This window comes from Hyperolius riggenbachi, chromosome 3, assembly GCF_040937935.1.
Source record: "Hyperolius riggenbachi isolate aHypRig1 chromosome 3, aHypRig1.pri, whole genome shotgun sequence".
NCBI lineage: Eukaryota > Metazoa > Chordata > Amphibia > Anura > Hyperoliidae > Hyperolius > Hyperolius riggenbachi.
In genome coordinates this window covers 488,930,412-488,952,156 of record NC_090648.1, presented here as the reverse complement: position 1 = coordinate 488,952,156, position 21,745 = coordinate 488,930,412, and the positions used below count along the sequence as shown (strand labels likewise).

The 21,745-nt window shown below is 45.6% G+C and overlaps 1 protein-coding gene across 3 annotated transcripts in view; it reads right to left on the bottom strand.

Moving 5' to 3' along the window:
- The window catches only part of SCUBE1 (signal peptide, CUB domain and EGF like domain containing 1), a 359,575-nt gene that overhangs the window by 228,355 nt on the left and 109,475 nt on the right, over positions 1-21,745 (bottom strand). For all 3 annotated transcript variants that reach the window (XM_068278175.1, XM_068278171.1, XM_068278172.1), the window contains one exon: positions 5,455-5,589. In XM_068278175.1, the coding sequence (XP_068134276.1) occupies positions 5,455-5,589 (135 nt within the window). The remainder of the gene's footprint in view (positions 1-5,454; positions 5,590-21,745) is intronic.

Here is a 21,745-nt window from a genome sequence, read left to right as displayed (position 1 = left end):
ACCCAGCATTGCAAGGCGAGAGCGCTAACCACTACGCCACTGTGCTGCCGGTATATGGCTGATCCTGCTGCTGCACAAGTCCTGGCGGCGTTAATTACTATTCCCCCTCCAGGCCGCCATGGATGGTGGGGAATGATCTAATTCAGCTCCCAGCTATTGCTGGAGGCTGAATTGTTGTGTTTTAAAAGTAACTTCAGCTCCGTCTTCTGACAGCGCCGATGTTACTCGCTGAGCGCCGCTATAGATGTAATTCCTATTACGGCCTATGGTAGCGCCGCCTGCGCCCAAATCTCCTGCGCTGGATTCACTGTGTTCGTCCCCCATCCTCTTAAGCATCGGGGGTCCAGTGTTGGCTCCCCCAACAGCCGACAAAGAATGTGGCAGTGGCACAGGCTCAGTAGTGCCTGCAATATTTACCTACCCGGCTCCAGCACAGGCGCAGTAGGGCTCTTCGCTCGGGCTCCGACAGAAATTGCTGAGCCAATTAAATCTGCTCTACTGCGCCGGATTGCGGTAGGTAAATATTTACCTCGCCAACATTCGGGGGCTTCCCGCGCTGGATCGCCGAGGCTTAGGATGGAGGAAACCTCATTGGGATCCAGAGGCTGCCACCTCCCGAGTTAAGTACTCCCAAGGGGGAGGTTTCTTTAAAGTTTTACAAAAACACACGTACTCTTATGACTGTCGACTGCCCCTCATACGAAACGTGACCCCTAAAGGTCCTATTTCTAGCACAACATTGTTCGAGCAATCAGAAATGCTTATCGGATTGGTTGTAAATAATCTCCTTTGATAGGTACAATCAATTCTAGAATGATTATAAAAACGGTCATCCGATTGGATTTTTGCCAAACCAAAATTTGGATTTCCTTGTCAGTTGTGATAGATAGGAAGCAAAGATTGGTTTGTTGATGGTGTAGTGAACAATTTATTTATTTACTGTATTTATAAAGCACCACCATATTAGGCAGCGCTAGACATTAGTTAAGGCTACAGACAACATTTAGGGGTGACATACAGCAATAAGACAATACAGGAATACATGCAAACCAGATCACGTAGCACAGTACGAGTACAAGGTAATGCTTAGTCACTGGATGGGAGCATGGAGATTAGGCAGGTCGAGTTCACTCAGATCCATAGGATGAGTGTACACCAATGTAGGTGCATGAACAGGTAGGAGAGATAAGGAGGAGGACCCTACCCGAAGGCTTACAATCTAGAGGGAGAGGTAGGGACACGAAAGGTAGGGGACAAGAGTTCAGATGTGGATTTAGAGCTCCAGTGAGGGTGGGGGTGCCAGAGTAAAAAAGTGAGTTTTGAGGGCCTTCTTGAAGTTGTAGAAGGACGGGGAAACCCTAATGGGGGAGGTAAGGAGTTCCATAGTGTTGGAGCAGCTCTTGAGAAGTCCTGGAGGCGTGCATGGGATTGGGTGATGCGGGGGCAGTCAGGCGAAGTTCATAAGAGGAGCGGAGTGGGCAGCTAGGAGTGCACCTCTGATTTCACTTCCGATCAGAATGTCTGATCGCTTGAAAAAAATGTCGCTAGAAATTGGATCGTTAGTGGCCACCTTAATATCTAAAGAGCAGTGTGGTCGGGATACATATCCTGAGTAAATACTATCCCATGCAATATAAATGGCACACCAACAAACTCCCTTCATGTTTCAACACATAGGGGCTTTCTCAGGGGAACCGGAAACAGTGCTCAATGCAGTGAAAAAGCTGCATAGATGTACACATAACTAGTTTACTATCAGTACAGGCACAGAGTAACAGCTTATACTGTACATACTGGGGGTAGCAGAGATCAGCATACACTGCAGCTAGTTTACTATCAGTACAGGCACAGAGTAACAGCTTATACTGTACATACTGGGGGTAGCAGAGATCAGCATACACTGCAGCTAGTTTACTATCAGTACAGGCACAGAGTAACAGCTTATACTGTACATACTGGGGGTAGCAGAGATCAGCACACACTGCAGCTAGTTTACTATAAGTACAGGCACAGAGTAACAGCTTATACTGTACATACTGGAGGTAGCAGAGGTCAGCACACACTGCAGCTAGTTTACTATCAGTACAGGCACAGAGTAACAGCTTATACTGTACATACTGGGGGTAGCAGAGATCAGCACACACTGCAGCTAGTTTACTATAAGTACAGGCACAGAGTAACAGCTTATACTGTACATACTGGAGGCAGCAGAGATCAGCACACACTGCAGCTAGTTTACTATCAGTACAGGCACAGAGTAACACCTTATACTGTACATACCGGAGGTAGCAGAGATCAGCACACACTGCACCTAGTTTACTATCAGTACAGGCACAGAGTAACACCTAATACTGTACATACCGGAGGTAGCAAAGATCAGCACACACTGCACCTAGTTTACTATCAGTACAGGCACAGAGTAACACCTTATACTGTACATACCGGAGGTAGCAGAGATCAGCACACACTGCAGCTAGTTTACTATCAGTACAGGCACAGAGTGAAGCCTCTTTTATACTACATGCGATTCCAATTTTTGATGGGATTAAAAAAAGTCCTGCATTATTCATCTTGTGTTGCAAGGAAAATTGTAAAACGGAAATCAAAATTGCAATTTGGAGTGTAAAAGAAACCCGACAGCTTATACTGTACATACTAGAGGTAACAGAGCTCAGTACACACTGCAACTAGTTTACTATCAGTACAGGCACAGAGTAACAGCTTATACTGTACATACTAGAGGTAGCAGAGATCAGCACACACTGCAGCTAGTTTACTATCAGTACAGACACAGAATAACATGTTATACTGCACATAGTAAAATAAGTAACGTAAGTATACTCCATATTGATCATTAATCATTTTTATACATGTAAATTACTCTTCCACATGAGAACAATGACATTTTGAGGATAATGCACATTTGCCCATCTTTAAATAATAAACACATCTATACTATTCATAATCCCTAATGATGCTGAGCCAGAGCAATAAATTATTCCACTAAGTGGTAGATTTACGAAAGGTACAGCCAAAGAAAAAAAAAACAAATAAGCAATACAAACAAAAACATCCATGAAAGTCAAATAAACAGCTTATGTGAAAAGTCAGAGCAACCAAATAAAAAAAACCCCTCCAATAACTGAAACATCTGTACCTGGGAACAGCAAAACATGACCCTGTCCCAGGAATAGCGTAACCCCCCCCCCCCCCCCAAAAAAAAAAAAACAACAACCCTCCAATAACAAACATCTGTACCTGGGAACAACACAATGTAACCTTGTCCTATGAATAGCGTAAAATAATAAGAGGAGGGGCTATCTGCTGGAGATAAGACAGAGATGTACAAGGAGGCAGTCTGACTTCACATCAATCATCCAATGTGAACCTGGTTCACAAGGTCAGAAAGAGATGATTTGCATATTCAGGAGTGATGCATCATGTGAAACTAGTGCTTACTGAACGCTGAATTATTGCAAATACCTTCTGTGTCAAAAAGGCAAAATTATATAGCGTTTTTGTTTTTTGCAAGATGGCTTTTTGGTCTCATTTAACCCCTTATACTCTACTAGTGGTTCTGGGTCATCCTGATTGCACTCATGTAAAAAAGTGCCTAGAAAAAAGGGCATGGGGTATTGGCACTAGTAGAATATTAGTAAAATTTAAATATAACATTATACTACTTAATTCCAATAGTAAAATATCTGTAATTTTTACATTTTACTATGTCTTACCCCAAACCTACTCTCACAAAAAAACATCCCTCTACCTACGCCTAACCCTTAACCCTCCCTCTACCTACGCCTAACCCTTAACCCTTCCTCTACCTACGCCTAACCCTTAGGGCTCGTTTCCACTAGTGCGGTGCGAATCGCTGGGATTCCACCGCTGACAAAAATCGCATGCGGATGCGATTCCGCGTGCGTTTTTGCCGCGATTTCGCATAGGCAGGGTATATGCGAATTTAACCATGTCACTGCCTGGTTCAAGTTACATTCGTTTTCATGCGAATTCGCACGCGAAATCGCGGCAAAAAACACATGTGCGTTTTCCCTATCAAATACATAGCCTGCGAATCACCTGCATTCCTCACACAGGCGAATTCTGCAGGCTCTACCGTGCAGAAAAATCCTGCACAGAAAAACGCTGGAAAAAACTGACAAGTGGAAACAGTCTCATCCACTTGTATTGGCTGTGCGAATCCGCATGCAGACAACGCATGCGGATTCGCTCTAGTGGAAACGGGCCCTTAACCATCCCTCTACCTATGCCTAACCCTTAACCCTCCCTCTACCTACGCCTAACCCTTAACTCTCCCTCTACCTAACCCTTAACCCTCCCTCTACCTATGCCGAACCCTTCCTCTACCTACGCCTAAGGGCTCGTTTCCACTAGGGCGAATCCGCATGCGGGCACTGCATGCGGATTCGCATAGCTAATGTTAGTGGATGGGGCTGTTTCCACCTGTGCGGCGTGCGGGAGCGATTTGGCAGCGGGCCAAATCTGCACGGCGGGACCCACAGTTTTCGCCTGCGTCGGGAATCCGTGCGAATCGCCGCTAATGTATTTAATAGTAAAAACGCATGCGTTTGGTACATGCGTTTTTACCCGCGATTTCGCGTGCGATTTCGCACCCTTCCCAATGTTATTTTGTCCTGGCAGTGTCATGGTTAATTTCGCATGGCACCCTGCCATGCGAAATCGCACGCGAAATAGCGGGTAAAACGCATGCGGAAACGCACCCGCATGCGTTTTTACAAGCGTCGGAATGCCGGCGAAATCGCGTCGCACTAGTGGAAACGGGCCCTAACCCTTTTAGCCCTGCCAGATGGCACCTAACACTTCCCCCACCAATTAAACTAGAAGTAACGCAGTCACTATAATACTAGGGAGGAGGTACTGATGTTTCCTCCCCACAGTACATGTAACAAGGGGGCGGGCTAACAGAGTTCCCGGATGCACCCATTCATAGACAGTCAGATACCAGAGAGGCGTGGCTATAGAAGGGGCATCAGAATTGAAACCACCCCCTGTAATGTGGCCCAAGAAAATATAGTCACTGTAATACTAAGGAGGGACTGTTGTCTCCTCCCACACCGTATATGTAACAGGAAGCGGGTCTGACGGACATCCCTGAGGCAGCTAAACATAGGCGGTCAAGGAGGCGTGGCTATAGCAGGGACATCACCATCAGATCCCCCCCTTGTGATGTGGAACCAGGACAATGCAGTCACTACAATACTAGGAAGGGGCTGAGGGAGGATGGGGCCATGAGGCATCCATCTGTCAACAGTAGGGAGCAGGAACTACAAGAATTATAATGATTTTTAATATAAGGATTACTGTCTAGCATAATAACATTTGAGCCTGAACTCATTATTTGTTTCCTGCGGCCCCCTGTACATTTCCGTTAGTAAATCAGCTCGCCTGCACACGATTGATCAGATGTCATACCGTTGGAGCGGTGGATGCACGTGTGCTGGTTGTCACTGAGGAAGAATCCATTCTTACACTGGCATTCGTAGCTGCCCATCGTGTTCACACAGATCTGCTGGCATCCCCCGTTATTATCCGAACATTCGTCCACATCTGTAGGGGGAGGAGAGAGGACAATCAGGACAGTTCAATACATTCACATGAACTTCTGAAACCTGGTACACACCTGAAATGTTGATTGGCCAATCGCTGACCAATTTTAATCCAATCTCTACCATAGTCATACGTATGTATATTGTAGTGTGTGTATCGTAGTCTAGGGCCAATTTAGGGAGAAACCAGATAACTTATCTGTATGTTTTTGGGATGTGGGAGGAAACTGGAGTGCCTGGAGGAAACCCACACAGAAACAGGGAAAACATACAAACTTAGCGCAGATACAGGTAGTCCCCAGTTAACAAACGATATAGGGACTGTAGGTTTGTTCTTAACCTGAATGGGTTCTTAAGTCGGAACATTGTGCCATCTCTGTCCCCTGTACCTCCTCTGTGCCTCTAGCGTCCCCCTTCTGTATCACTTCTGCCCTCTGTACCTGTTAGACAAGTTTGAAATTCAAAAAAAAATTTCTTTGAATTTTTTTTAAATGTTTTGACTTGTTCCCATGGAAACACAGAATACATGCCGTTCATATTGGCGGATCGTTCGTAAGTCGGGCGTTGGTAAGTCGGAGACTACCTGTAGTGCCCTGGCTGGGATTTGGACCAGGAACCCAGTGCTGCAAGGCGAGAGCGCCAACCACTACGCCACCGTATTCAAAATCTGTTGGCCCTCCTACTACATGGAGGTTGTAAAATTGTACAATAAAAACTCAAGGCTTGTACCAGATTTATGCTTAACTGCAAGCACACATCGTAACCTGTAATGTCCAACTCAACTTCATGATTTTTATTTATTTTTTTTGCTCGTTTCACCTCCCCCCCACATAAATGGTGGCTGGATAGTGTACTGGTTAAGGGCTCTGACTTTGACATGGGAGACCAGGGTTTGAATCCTGGCTAGGTCAAGTACCTATTCAGTAAGGAGTTCAAGGCAAGACTCCCTAACACTGCAGGGTGGCCTCCTGAGCGCGTCCCAGTGGCTGCAGCTGTTGAGTGCTTTGAGTCCGACAGTAGAAAAGCGCTATACAAATGTTCGGATTATTATCGGATAATTATTAAATAAAAAGATGATTGGGGGTGGGAGGCTGTCGAATAGGGTTAAGGTGGCCACAATCCATAAAAATTTTTAAATATCTGTTCAATTTAAGAATTGCAATACATTTTTCTGACTGATTGTAACATTTCAAAAATATGACCAATGTACCATACACCTATGTTCAATTTTGTCCCCAATTATGATAAAAATGATTGGAAAATCAGATTGAAGAAAAATATCTGGCATTCCAGTTCGATTAAAATCGGAAAAAAACAGGAAATCCGATCGGATTTTTCAGTCGAATGAAAAAAAAAAAAAAAAAAAAAAGCTTTCGATGTTTTCGGGTGATCCGATCGTTTTTATCGAATTGCCGTAAAATCGGATAATTTTATTGTATCGTGTGTGGCCACCTTCAGGCATCAGAGGGGTCTGTTTAGGGTTAGACATAGGCAGGGGGATGGTTAGGGTTAGGCATCGGAGATGGGGGGCGTTTAGGGTTAGGCATTGGAGGGGGTGGTAGGATTCAGTAGTCCTCAGTAGTACTCTGTATGAGAATATGGCTACGTTTAGTTGTAGTAAACTAATGGTAAAGTTTCCCGACGGTTTACTATCGGTATTAGCACTGCAAAATAGTAGAATATTGGTAAGTTTACCGACGTTGCCGCATATCTACGCGTGCGGAATGCGGCAACACATAGTTTTGTACGCGTTGTGGTCCGCAACAGCGCTAATTGCAGTAGGGAATGCGTCCAATAATACGCATGGCGGCCGGCCGACTGGTGAGTCGTCAAAAACTAAACTAAGTGACAGCGGGGGACCGGAGGATTCCAGAGCGGCTCCGAGGGCACAGGACTACTGCTGCAGGGGGCTGGTAATAGCCCCAGGTAAATGAAACGCTTTACCCCCCGTTCAGTTAAGGTTCCCTTTAAGTCGGAACACTGTGCCATCTCTGTCCCCTGTAACTCCTCCGTGCCCCCTGTGCCTCCAGTGTCCCCCTCTGTGTCACCTCTGCCCTCTGTACCTCCTCTGTGCCCCCCTGTGCCTCCAGTGTCTTTCTCTGTGTCACCTCTGCCCTCTGTACCTCCTCCGTGTCCCCCTGTGCCTCCAGTGTCCCCCTCTGTGTCACCTCTGCCCTCTGTACCTCCTCTGTGCCCCCCTGTGCCTCCAGTGTCTTTCTCTGTGTCACCTCTGCCCTCTGTACCTCCTCCGTGTCCCCCTGTGCCTCCAGTGTCCCCCTCTGTGTCACCTCTGCCCTCTGTACCTCCTCTGTGCCCCCCTGTGCCTCCAGTGTCTTTCTCTGTGTCACCTCTGCCCTCTGTACCTCCTCCGTGTCCCCCTGTGCCTCCAGTGTCCCCCTGTGTGTCACCTCTGCCCTCTGTACCTCCTCTGTGCCTCCCTGTGCCTCCAGTGTCCCCCTCTGTGTCACCTCTGCCCCCTGTACCTCCTTTGTGCCTCCAGTGTCCCTCGTATTATTGGACGCATTCCCTACTGCAATTAGCGCTGTTGCGGACCACAACGCGTACAAAAATATGTGTTGCCGCATTCCGCACACGTAGATATGCGGCAACGCATATTTTTGTACGCGTTGCGGTCCGCAACAGCGCTAATTGCAGTAGGAAATGCGTCCAATAATACACATGGCGGCCGGCCGACTGGTGAGTCGTCAAAAACTAAACTAAGTGACAGCGGGGGACCGGAGGATTCCAGAGCGGCTCCGAGGGCACAGGACTGCTGCAGGGGGCTGATAATAGCCCCAGGTAAGTGAAACTCTTTACCCCCCGTTCAGTTAAGGTTCCCTTTAAGAACAGATTCAGGTTAAGAACGAACCTACAGTCCCTATCTCGTTTGTTAACCGGGGACTACCTGTACATTTTATTCATCATGTTACTTTTGCCAGTTCTGTATTTTGTATATTGGTGTACCCCATTGTCTGAACTGTTTTGTACCTCATGTTTGTTTCTTACTTTGTACAGCGTCATGGCGCTTTATAAATAAATTATAATAATAATAATCTAGTTAAAAAAAGAGACCTCAACTAGTCTGAAGTATAACAGAGTAATAACACAGATTCTGACAATAAGGTCTGAGTGCTTCCACGTAGTGATCGCAACGGCAGACAACCAGCGAATGACCAGCACCCAGTATATATAGCCCAGCGCTCTCCAGCGCCTAACTAAACAAGCAATTGAGCAAGTGCAAATGACAAAGGACTGACATGACATTTTACGAATGTCCTGTCAGTCCTCACTGTTTGTCTGCTGTTTATCATCGCTCTATTCACTGTCCTAAAACTGGCATCACTGGATGTATGGCCAGATCAAACAACAGATAGAGCCCTCTATGCTGAAATCTATTGGCCATCGCTAGTGTGTGGGCAGACAATAGATCCTTCTCTGATCAGATTTGATCAGAATGGGATCTATCTGATGCTCGATCTGGCCATACTTCTAGTGATGCCTGGCCAGCTTAACAGGTCCTCTTTAACATATGGGAGCAGAAGGGGCTGTTTATGGAGCTCCTGGCTTCTGTAAACCAATCAGAGAGGTCTGATGTGGAGACGACTGTTTCTAATCAGGGTCTGCTGGCTCTCTCCAGGCGTCTCATTACCAGGAAAGAATGACGGTTTTACATTTTACATCTTGTGCCAGTTGTGGTCACGCAGCGATCGCCGGGAAACCGCACGTTACTGTCTGCACTGCGAACAGAACCTGTAATGTACGGGAGCAGCGAGGCTAATTACAGCGGTGTCGGCTCTCCTGGCTGCGGCCATTATAGTACAGAGGGGGTTATACGCCTCTACCAGCTGCTAAACCCACCCCGCCGGCGTGCAATTATTTGTCGCAATTTGTCTTCCAGGCCACTCATAGCTTATCGCTGACCTCTGCATCAATGATCGCTGCCAGCAGAACCTGAAGGCGCCTTTCACACTGGTGTCTTGCGTTCCCCTGTTTTGCCGCAGGGTAACGTTACACCAATGAAAGTCGACTCGAAAGTAACAGCATGTTGTCAAGCAACAAGTGCGGCGACCAGAAGTCGTGCAAGTCTATGGCGAGGCAGCTTTTTAAAATGTATCAGAGTTCTCGTTGCAGCGCGCACACATGGAAGGTATTTTTTCAAATACTCTTCCCCGCAATTCAAATTTCGGCCACAGGAAGTGAGGGGTAGTGAGCCTCACTTCCTGACGCCTTGCAGCCAGAAGGGAGAGTACCGCACATTGCCACCGCAATCCCCGAAGGCTATTTTTGGAGTTGCGATGGGATCATTGCTCTCAGAGCCGGGACAAGGTCCTCCAGCAGCCAAGGCAGAGACACCAAAGTGCGCCCCTGCATCCCACCCACCCCAGCCGTCACACGCTGATTGCTATTAGACTATAAGAGGCACCCCAGGGCCCCCAACACCCTAATCTCTAGTTATCTGGCTTGCAGTCACTGCCATGTACCCCATTTTCTTATTTCTCTCTGCTTCAAACAGTAGGGGAATGATAGCTGAGTCAGTTGTGCGCCCCTCCTACACTGTGCCCTGAGGCTGGAGCCTTTCTCGCCTCTGCCTCGGCCCCCCTCCTACACTGCGCCCTGAGGCTGGAGCCTTTCTCGCCTTAGCCCGGCCTTGATTGCTCTGCACCGCAGCTATGCAGTGTGAAGCCGTCCTCAGGCCTCTTCCAGACAACACTGAAACCTTGTTGCATTGTGAGAAATACCAGCTGTTTCCAACTGCCAAAAATGCATCATCTCTTTTCACAGACATCACCTGCCAGCAGTAAAAATGTCACCATGTGATAAATGTCAGAATGTAAATCAGGGAGAGGAAAGCTATTGCAATGGGAAAACACTGACTAAATCGTTTATAAATCATTATTGTAAAAATTCAGCACTTTCATTATGTTATTTTCACTGGAGTTTCTCTTTAAAGGACAACTATAGCAAAAAAAAAAAAAAAGTTAAATTTTAAATACAAGCATATAAATGTAGGTTTCACCCAAAATAAAATGCACTACACATGATTTTCTTTCTACAGTGCTGTCACGTACAAAGAAATGACAAACCTGATGGGTTTTGGACTAGTCCAACTCCTCATGGGGGAGGGGGGAATTCTCAGTTATTTCTTTATTCAGAAAAGCACTCACTGATCTGCAGTTGCTCAGTCCAAATGCAAAACGTGTGCAAATAGTGTACAAGTGACTATGGGCTTGATTCACTAAGCGGTGCTAACCTACTTAGCACGTCTAAAGTGCTAAGTAGGAGACCAAGGTTTGAATCTCGGCTCTGCCTGTTCAGTAAGCCAGCACTAATTCAGTAGGAGACCTTTGGCAAGCCTCCCTTACACTGCTACTGCCAATAGAGCGCGCCCTAGTGGCTGCTGCTCTGCTCTGGCGCTTTGAGTCCGCAAGGAGAAAAGCGCAATATAAATGTTATTTGTCTTGTCTTGTCTAAAGTCTTTAGGCGCGCTAACCAGGGTGCTAAGTAGGTTAGCACCGGTTTTCTCAATCAGATCGCGCACTAAGTACCGCGCGCAAAGTTTTGCGCACGCAAAGTCCTATGCGCACGCTAAGTCCCATAGGCTTTAATGGGCACTTCGCTCGGAGCGGCCTGCGCTCTGTGCAGTGCGCGCGTAACGTTTTTCGCGCATAAAGTTTTGCGCCCGTAAAGTTTTACGTGCGAAAAGCTCGTTTAGATGTGCTAAGGGGGTTTTCACAGGCTTGCTAACAGTTAGCACCGCTTTGTGAATCAAGCCCCATGGAGGCTGGCTGGTATCTTTGTATAGATCCTTTCCAGGGAGGGCTTTTGTAAAGAATGAATGTAATATTGAAAATCTCCCATAAGGATATGGATTAGTCTAAAATCTGTCCAATTTGTTGGCTTTTTACTGCGTACTGTAAGTAATCATAACATAGTAATAAAGTAATTTATGGTACATTTTACTCTGTGAGAAATTTAATTTTTTTCTGTATGTATTTTTAATGTTAAAATTTTTCACAAAAATGGTCACAAAAATGGTCCTTTAACCTCTTTAACGCCAGTATATTTCTGGAGCTAAGATGAAGTCTCAAGGGGCGGAGATACACGTACCTCGCTATTTCCATTCACCAATCAAATTACCTGTGATCAATGATCAGTGAGATGCTGATGGCCACTGACAAAGTGAAAGTAAAAAACATACACACAGCATTTACTGTTCACAGTACACAGGAAAAAAAAATTAAAAAAAAGACATCTACATGCATTAAATTAAGTAGTGGTCAAGTGGCTAAACTAGAAAAGCTTCTAATGCATCAAAAATGCCTCTCACTAGCGGCTATACCCAACTACCTGTCACTACCAGCTATCCCTTACTGCCTGTCACTCACAGCTATCCCTAACTGTCTGTCACTAGCAGCTAACCCTAACTGCCTGTCACTACCAGCTATCCCTAACTACCTGTTACTACCAGCCATCCCTAACTACCTGTCACTACAAGCTATCCCTAACTGCCTGTCACTACCAGCTATCCCTAAATACCAGCCGCTGCAAACTATCCCTAACTACCTGTCACTAGCAGCTATCATATCCATAGCTACCTGTCACTACGAGCCATCCCTAAATACCAGCCACTGCCAACTATCCCTAACTGCCTGTCACTATCCCTAACAGCTATCCCTAGCTGTCAGCCACTACCAACTATCCCTAACTGCCTGTCACTAGCACCCATCACTAGCTGCCTGTCAGTCCCATCTATCACTAACTGCCTGTCATTACCAGTTATCACTAGCAGCTATCACTACCTGCAAGTTACTTCCAGCTATCACCAACTGCCTGTTACTGCAAGATATCACTAACTGCCTGTCACTACCAACCATCCCTAACGGCCTGTCACTTCCTACTATTACCAACTGCCTGTCATGACCAGATAACTAACTGCCTGTCCCTACCTGCCCTCACTAACCACTTGTCACTACCAACTATCACTAACTGATTGACACTACCAGCTATCCCCTTTCTGAGGGGTACATTTAGGTGCAGAAGCCAGAGGTAGGACTTGGCCGCTCTGCTTACTAAGCTATCTGGCGGTATATTTATATCTCAGGCTGGATCTGCTATAAGTACATTAATCCAGGGTAATGACATGTATACATTCCTGTGCCACACATCAAGTGCCCCGCACTCAGCCGCCCTATAGAAATGTGTATTAGGAGGCTGGCAGCGCAGGAGGCCTCCGCTCGGATAAGTGTTCAGGCGCTGAGAGCTACTTAACAAGCACAAGAGATCCGTACGGCCCGGGAGGATTCTGTGCAGACGTCGTCTTTTATTATTGATGTTTACATTAGTAAGAAGAAAAAGCTTCACTCTCAGCAATGCCAGAACTGCAATTCATCATCAGCTCTGCCGAGATCTACCCCGCGATTCACCGACCCCTCGGCACGCTATCACCCAGCCGTAGTGCAGGCACACATTCAAAATTAAAGTGTTTCCACATCTTTAATACGATCAATACTTCATCGATAACATCATTTAAAGAGGAACTTTAGCGAAAAAGGGGAACATTTATAAATTAACACTGTGCTGTCACAACAGCCTCTCTATATGTTATTAAACATTGTTTATATTTTTTCTACTAAAGTATATTTCAGTTCCCCTGCTAGATTTAGAAGGGCCGCAATGTATAATATAGGCCCTACGTGGAACTGTGGCAACCTGAGGTAAAGTTGTAGTTGAACTATTTAGTTTTCCCTCTGTGAGGTAGCAGGGATCCTGATTGGCTGAGATATTACTGCATAAAGGTGGTGTTCTGTTAAGGGTGCTGATTGGTCGGCTCAGGTGTTGAGGGGAACTCTGCCAGGTGTTGCTGGGGTCAAACATTGTTGCAACAACCAATGGTAGGCATCTAAGGTGTATATAAAGGGGGTCCGTTTACAGGTTTAGCTGCTTTGTTCCAGAAGCGGTCTGGGCAAACTCCCCACCCGCCACTCCCTGTTTGCTAAGAAGAGATCGTCGTGGTCAAATGTTTATTGGTCAATGTCACGCCCGAAGGTGTGGGCTGGATTGCTCATTGGGATCCTACTGGAGTGGTTTCAGTTTTATGTGGTCCGAACCGTATTGGTGCATCATATCATGAGTTGTTTTATGTTTTATTTTAATAAAGTTATCTTTTATTAAGTTATTTTGCACCTCAACTAATTTATTTAATTTAACCAATAAAGATGGCCACGGCCTTAAAATGCTAGCCTGGGGTGTCCTGTTCTTTTTTTTGTCTATTTATGCTGTAGATAGGTTTTACATACCTCCCAACTTTTTGAGATGAGAAAGAGGGACACTTAAGCCACGCCCCTGCCACACCCCTGATCATGCCCAGCCACACCCCTAGTCACACGTACCATAAAGATTTCATAAGAAAAATATGTTGTTTTATAATTCAAATCACACTGGTCCTTTCTATCCTGGTTCATTTTCCTTCATATTAACATTTTGAAAATAAGTAATATATCAATTGTAAGGATGGGAATAACATTTAGAGTCAATTAAACACATTTTACAGTAGATAAATACATATATTTACATAGAAAGAGGGACAAAGTCCTGAAAGAGGGACAAATGAGGAGCAAAAAGGGACAGAGGGACAGGGCTCCCAAAGAGGGACTGTCCCTCCGAAAAAGGGACAGTTGGGAGCTATGGTTTTAAAGTAAGCTAAACAATCCATGTGTTGCCTTCAGTTCCATTAGCTAGTTAGGATTTCCCAACTGTCACTCCCTGCCCCCCCCCCCCCCCCCCCGGGGGAGGGGGGGTGGAGGGGCGTGGCTAGTGGCGGCGGCAGTTACCACAGTATAGCTAGTACAGTTAGCCCAGTATTGCTAGTACAGTTAGCCCAGTATAGCTAGTATAGTTAGCCCAGTATAGCTAGTACAGTTAGCCCAGTATAGCTTGTACAGTTAGCCCAGTATAGTAGGTACAGTTAGCCCAGTATAGCAAGTATAGTTAGCCCAGTATAGCAAGTATAGTTAGCCCAGTATAGCAAGTATAGTTAGCCCAGTATAGCAAGTATAGTTACCACAGTATAGCAAGTATAGTTACCACAGTATAGCAAGTACAGTTAGCCCAGTGTAGCCAGTAGTTACCACAGTATAGCTAGTACAGTTAGCCCAGTATAGCAAGTACAGTTAGCTCAGTATAGCAAGTACAGTTAGCCCAGTATAGCAAGTACAGTTAGCCCAGTATAGCAAGTACAGTTAGCCCAGTATAGCAAGTATAGTTAGCCCAGTATAGCTAGTACAGTTACCACAGTATAGCAAGTATAGTTAGCCCAGTATAGCAAGTACAGGTAGCTCAGTATAGCAAGTACAGTTAGCCCAGTATAGCAAGCACAGTTAGCCCCGTATTACAAGTACAGTTAGCCCAGTATAGCTGCCCCAGTGTCACCAGTACAGTTAGCCCAGTGTAGCCAGTAGTTACCCCAGCATAGTGCCCCAGTGTAGCTAGGCTAGGTGCCCTCTCCACCCCGCGGCCGCCGCTCCGGTTACCTTATGAGCGGGCGGTCGCTTCCTTCCTTATATTCCCCAGGCGCTCCTCTCCTCTGTTGCAGCATCTCGTAATACAGCAACGCTTCCCGCGCGGCTGCTGTAAAGAAGGGAAGGAAGCAGGGCAGCGGCTTCCTGTAGCGGCGATCGCCGTTACCATGGGAACTGCTGCCCCGCCCCTTCCCTCCTTACAGCAGCCGCAATGGAAGCGCTGCTGTACGAGATAGGAAGGAGAGGGGCTATGGGGAATATAAGGGAGGAAGCGGCCGCCGCTCTTAAGATAACAGAAACGGCAGCCACGGGGGGGAGAGGAAGAAAGGCCAGATCCGCCGCGGCCCCCCAGAAATTTGCCCACGGACCACCAGGGGGCCGCGGCCCCCAGGTTGGGGACCTCTGATCTAGGAAGATCATTCAGTTATAGATTGGAGTCAGTTGGTGAGGTGATCCTCTTGTGCCTTGCAATCGCATTGTCTTTTTACCTATGAAAATGCTCTAAAAAAAAATCATTGTATGCTTCAAATGCAAGTAAAGACATTTTGGATTATACTTGGAGTCTTATTTCATCGAGTAAAACTGCCTGTGGAGATTTCTGAATCAGTGTGGAGACATATTGCTATACAGACAGGGTCTTCTGGAGCTGGGACGGCCTTAAGGTGGCCACACACAATACAATTGTTTAAATATCTGTTCAATTTAAGAATTGCAATCAACGTTTCTGACTGATTGTAACATTTCAAAAATATGACCAATGTACCACACACCAATGTTCAATTTTTCCCCAATTATGATAAAAATGATTGGAAACTCTGAGAAAATTGCTAGGGTGTGTATATTGATAAACTGACATTTCTAACACACACCATACAATTTTTAGAAAGATTGAAGAAAAATATCTGGCATTCCGGATCAATAAAAATCGAAGAAAATGGGAAATCTGATTGGATTTTTCAGTCGAATGAAAAAAAAAAAGATTTCGATTTTTTCGGGAGATACGATCGTTTTTATCGAATTGCTGTAAAATCAGATCATTTTAGTGCATCGTGTGTGGCCACCTTTAGGTTTCACAGCGCCCTGAGCGAAACCTGATTTTTGTGCCCCCCCTTTCATCCTCTTCCCACGTGTGCACACACACACACACACACACACAACACACAAACACCGACACACAACACACACACCACACACATAAAACACACACACCACACACATAAAACACACACACCACACACATAAAACACACACACACACACACACACACACACGCAATTCACCTTTTCTCCTGAGTTACCTCATAGGACAGTGGTTCCCAACCTTTGTGACACATCACGCCAAATGCTCAGATCTCCGTGACACATCACATATGTATAATAGAAAAAATACTATTAATAACCACGAATGGATGGAAAGAGCGCATTATCCTGAATATACTTAAAAATGAAGGCTAGAACCTTTCAGGAATATTAATAAAAACAATTATGGGACAGTTAGCGCCCTCCCCCCATTTAGAATGATAGCAAAGCACCAACAATTTGCACCACGCATTAAAGCTGCAATGCGCCCCCCCCCCCCCAAAAAAAAACCACCCTCAGACTCAGTATAGGTAGGTAGCCGGGTATAGGTGCCCCCAGTATAGGATCTCATGTGTAGGTACCCTCAATATAGGTTGCCAAGCATAGGTGCCTCAGTATAGGGAGTCAGTTGAAGGTCTCCATTCCTCCCATAGGTAACCAGGCATAGGGGCCTCCAGTATAGGTAGCCAGGCATAGGGGCCTCCAGTATAGGTAGCCAGCTATAGGTGCCCTCAGTGTAGGAAATCAGGTGTAGGTGCCCTCAGTATAGGCAACCAGCTATAGGCGCCCCCTTGGAAGCTTGCGCCCTGAGCGACCTCTCCAGCCACTCAGGGCCAAAGGCCGGCTATGTTCTGGAGTGTGCCTCACACACAAAGCGGGAATCGAAACAGAACAAACCCAATGCAAAGTGAGAAATTAAAAAGTAGGAGAGAGATCATGTGATCTACGCCATGTAATTAGTTCATATTGTTTTATCCACAATCAGCCTTCAGGTCATCATCCTTACTGCTGACAGACATGAAAAAACAGACAGCATCAACTGCCATTATTTATAGCCACACCCCCTAACAATGCGATAAAACTTAACATTTTTTTTATAGATTTACATATGGGACAGTGGGAGATATGGGTTGCTTGGCAACTGCAAACATTGTTAATTCCCACAATGCAACATCGCTCACAGACAGGAAACTGTCAGGACCATGGTCCTGACATCACACTATGGGAGGGGTTTCACCACAATATCAGCCATACAGACCCCCCTGATGATCAATTTGAGAAAAGGTAAAGATTTCTCCTGGGAAAGAGGGTATCAGCTACTGATTGTGATGACGTTCAACTTTTGGTTACAGTTCCTCTTAAACGTGGGTGGGATAAAGGTGTCATTAACGGTATAATATTTTCCTCAGATGCGTCATTCGATCAGATTTCTACGATCAAATTGTACAGAAAACCAAGCAGTACGTGGAGAAAATTAATGTGAAACAATTATACGGTTGATTGGAATACAGAATTTTCTTGATTGGGTTGTTGGATTTTATGTAAAATCATCCTAATCATCCAGTTTATGTAAAGGTTTCCTGTCTGTGAACCTCATTGCATTGTGGGAAATAGCTGTTTACAGCTGTTTCCAACTGCCAAAAAAGCAAGCAGCATCTCCTTCCAGTGACATCACCTGCCAGCAGTAACAATGCCACCGTGTGATAAATGTCAGAATGTAAATCAGGGAGAGGAAAGATTTCACAATGGGCAATAACTGACTAAATCATTTATACATAATTATTGTAAAAATGAAGCACTTTTATTATTACATGATTTTCACTGGAGTTTCTCTTTAAACGTACTTTAATTCAGTCGGACATTTCTGGATGTCGTTTTTTCCAGTACACGACAGCGAGTAAATTTCACCCAACGTCCACAACGTAACTGAATATCCTCCACGGTCTGGACAAACTGAAAACTGCCCCGCGCTCCCCGGCACGGCACGCCAGCGCAATAAAGAGATTTATAAAAGACAAATGGAAGCCAGGCGAGAAGCTGTATATACACATTGACTGTCAGATGGATGTATACAGACCTGTCCTGGGCCTGTTGTAAATTACTTCTTGGAGATCTGAGCAGGAATCTTATCCAGCCAATCGGCCCGCCGTGACAGCGCTCAAGAGAACCACCCTCCGCTCAACCACCAAAACCAACTGCAGAGGTGCTGGGGGTTTACAAAATAAGTGATCTGGGTGGGGGACCTCAAGGAAGAAGTGCTTATCCCCTAGGATGAAAAACAACAACAACAAAAAAAAATACCCATACTGGCAATATAGCTTTATTTAAAGGTCCAAACTATGCATTTCGCAGGCTGCACACCTACTTCCTCGGGAAAGCGCCACAAGGTGTGTAAACGCCTATTAGTGTAATATCTATTGCGGGCATCTCCTAGACAACAGGCTCTTGTTGTTCCAGTGACAATGAAGAAAAGTGTTGTTGACATGTGTCCTTTAAAGTGGACCTGAACTCCCTGCTTTAAAAACATAAGCAACAGCATAATAACCTTTTAAAAAAACATTTCTTGGTTACAGCTGATACAAATCCTGCAATAAATCTGCAGTGTGACTACTTCCTGCTTTCATGGAAGCAGACATAGGGTTACATAGTTATTTTGGTTGAAAAAAGACATACGTCCATCGAGTTCAACCAGCAAACAAAGTACAACTCCAGCCTGCTCCCTCACATATCCCTGTTGATCCAAAGGAAGGCGAAAAACCCTTACAAGGCATGGGCCAATTAGCCCCAAAAGGGAAAAATTCCTTCCCGACTCCAGATGGCAATCAGATAAAATCCCTGGATCAACATCATTAGGCATTACCTAGTAATTGTAGCCATGGATGTCTTTCAACGCAAGGAAAGCATCTAAGCCCCCTTTAAATGCAGGTATAGAGTTTGTCATAACGACGTTCTGTGGCAATGCATTCCACATCTTAATCACTCTTACTGGAAAGAACCCTTTGCTAAATAAATGGCTAAAACGTTTTTCCTCCATGCGCAGATCATGTCCTCTAGTCCTTTGAGAAGGCCTAGGGACAAAAAGCTCATCCGCCAAGGTATTATATTGCCCTCTGATGTATTTATACATGTTAATTAGATCCCCTCTAAGGCGTCTTTTCTCTAGACTAAATAATCCCAGTTCATCTAACCTTTCTTGATAAGCGAGACCTTCCATCCCACATATCAATTTTGTTGCTCATCTCTGCACCTGCTCTAAAACTGCAATATCTTTCCTGTAATGTGGTGCCCAGAACTGAATCTCATATTCCAGATGTGGCCTTACTAGAGAGTTAAACAGGGGCAATATTATGCTAGCATCTCGAGTTTTTATTTCCCTTTTAATGCATCCCAAAATGTTGTTAGCTTTAGCTGCAGCGGCTTGGCATTGAGTGCGATTATTTAACTTGTTGTCGATGAGTACTCCTAAGTTCTTCTCCAAGTTTGATATCCCCAACTGTATCCCATTTATTTTGTATGGTGCTAGAGACCATTGCTACGACCAAAATGCATGACTTTTTTTAACATTGAATTTCATCTGCCATGTATGTGCCCATATAGCCATCCTATCCAGATCCTGTTGCAATATGTCACTATCTTCCTGAGAGTTAAACATCCTGTGTTTACAAATTAGCTTATCTGCTGAGGCAGCCAGCTGAAACAGCTGATGGATCAAATTACATCTTATGATTAGTCCCAGATAAGGGGGGGAATTAGACAGGCTAAACTCTAAATACATACAGGGTGCATTTATCCAGGTTTTCCTTCTGCCTTATGCAAGAGTTCAGGTCCACTTTAACGTTTTCCTTGTTTTTGAGAAGAGAGCGACTAAAAAGAGGATTCACCCACCACAAGTGAAGACAGGAATAATTCTCTCATTCTCAGCTGCTGATTTTGATTGGTTTTATCAATTTGCATACATATTTGCATAGAATTTGCAACAACCTAGAATTATTCGCATCTCAATGGCTATCGCACACTTAAAGGTGGTCATTAACGGTACAATCCCCCACACAATCAATCGTCCAATTCGGATGGATGTATGGCAGATTTCATCCATCAGAAAAACGGAGCGATTCCATAAATCTGACTGGATTGGTTAGGAGTTTTCCTTCCGTTAGCGAGGCTGAACAATCATTTCTGATTGATCGTAACAATCAAAACAGTCAACCGATTGACCAGGGATTGTATCGTCAGCCACCTTTATCTTACTTTCGCCAGAAACAACAGTGGAAAGAAAAAGAAAGGTGCTTGTTCTTCAAAGGACCACTCCAGTGAAAAGTGAAAGGAGTTAAAAATCTGACAGAACCAACAGGTTTTGTACTAGTCCATCTCCTCATGGGGGATTTTCAGGTTTTTCTAGCGGCAGTTACTGTAGGGAAGAAATGTAAAAGTATCGCAATTTGTGTTATTACCATGTACTGCATACGGTACTGTCCTCCGCTGTGTCTTTCCTGTCCCCCACGTCCTCCTGGTGTCCCCTGTTATTTTCGCTGTCCCCTTGTGTCCATTCCCTTTTTCCACTCTATCCGTGTCGTCCAATGTCCCCCAGTGCACCTTTAGGCAACATGTGATTCTATTGGAGCCGATGGCCTCAAAGGCGGGACCATGGCTCCATCACTGGGCCAATCACTGCACTCGTTACTACTCAGTGAGTGCAGTCATTGGCCCAGTAATGGAGCCATGGTCCCACCTGCGAGACCATCGGCTCCAATACAGTACAAGCTACCAGTGCAGTACAATGCGCAGGGAGAGTACCGTACACTGCAGAATGGTACGAGGCAGTCAGCAAGCGGGGACACGGCGGTTCAGTGACGATCGGGCACCGGTCCTGTCATCCCAGCACACAGCAAGGTTATCAGCTGTATGCAGGGCTGATAGGACGGGTACATGGTGTTTACATAAATATAACACATCCCCCCAAAGTAAGCCATAGCACAACTTTTGGAGCAAAAATGAATATAAGACACTGCCTTATTTTTGGGGGAAACACGGTGCAGTGTGCTGGGATGCCAGTCCGGGGAGCGGGGGAAGCAGCAGCCCATCCTCTGTCTTCACACTGCTGAGTGATATGCAAACACTTCCCCTGCCGCGCTCTCTGGACGGCTCCCATTGATTCCCTGCCCCGGTGTGAGGGGGTTACAGGATTGTTAGAAGCATGCAAAGCCTCAGAGGCCGACACACTCCATTCATCTCCCAGAGGCCGACCATTCAGCGCCTTCTCCATAGTCATGTCAACCCATTAACTGCCGGAGAGGTCCAATACGCCCGCCGCCGCCCGCAGGCCTCGTCGCTTCACCATGGAAGACTTTCCTCCATCTCCAGAACAGCAAGAGTGCCCAGTGCAGAGAGTTAAGTGGTAACCCCTAGCAACCAATCAGAACTCTCCTTGTACCATTCTGCAGTGTACGATACGCCCGCAGTCCTCATCGCTTCACCATGGAAGACTTTCCTCCATCTCCAGTACAGCAAGAGTGCCCAGTGCAGAGAGTTAAGTGGTAACCCCTAGCAACCAATCAGAACT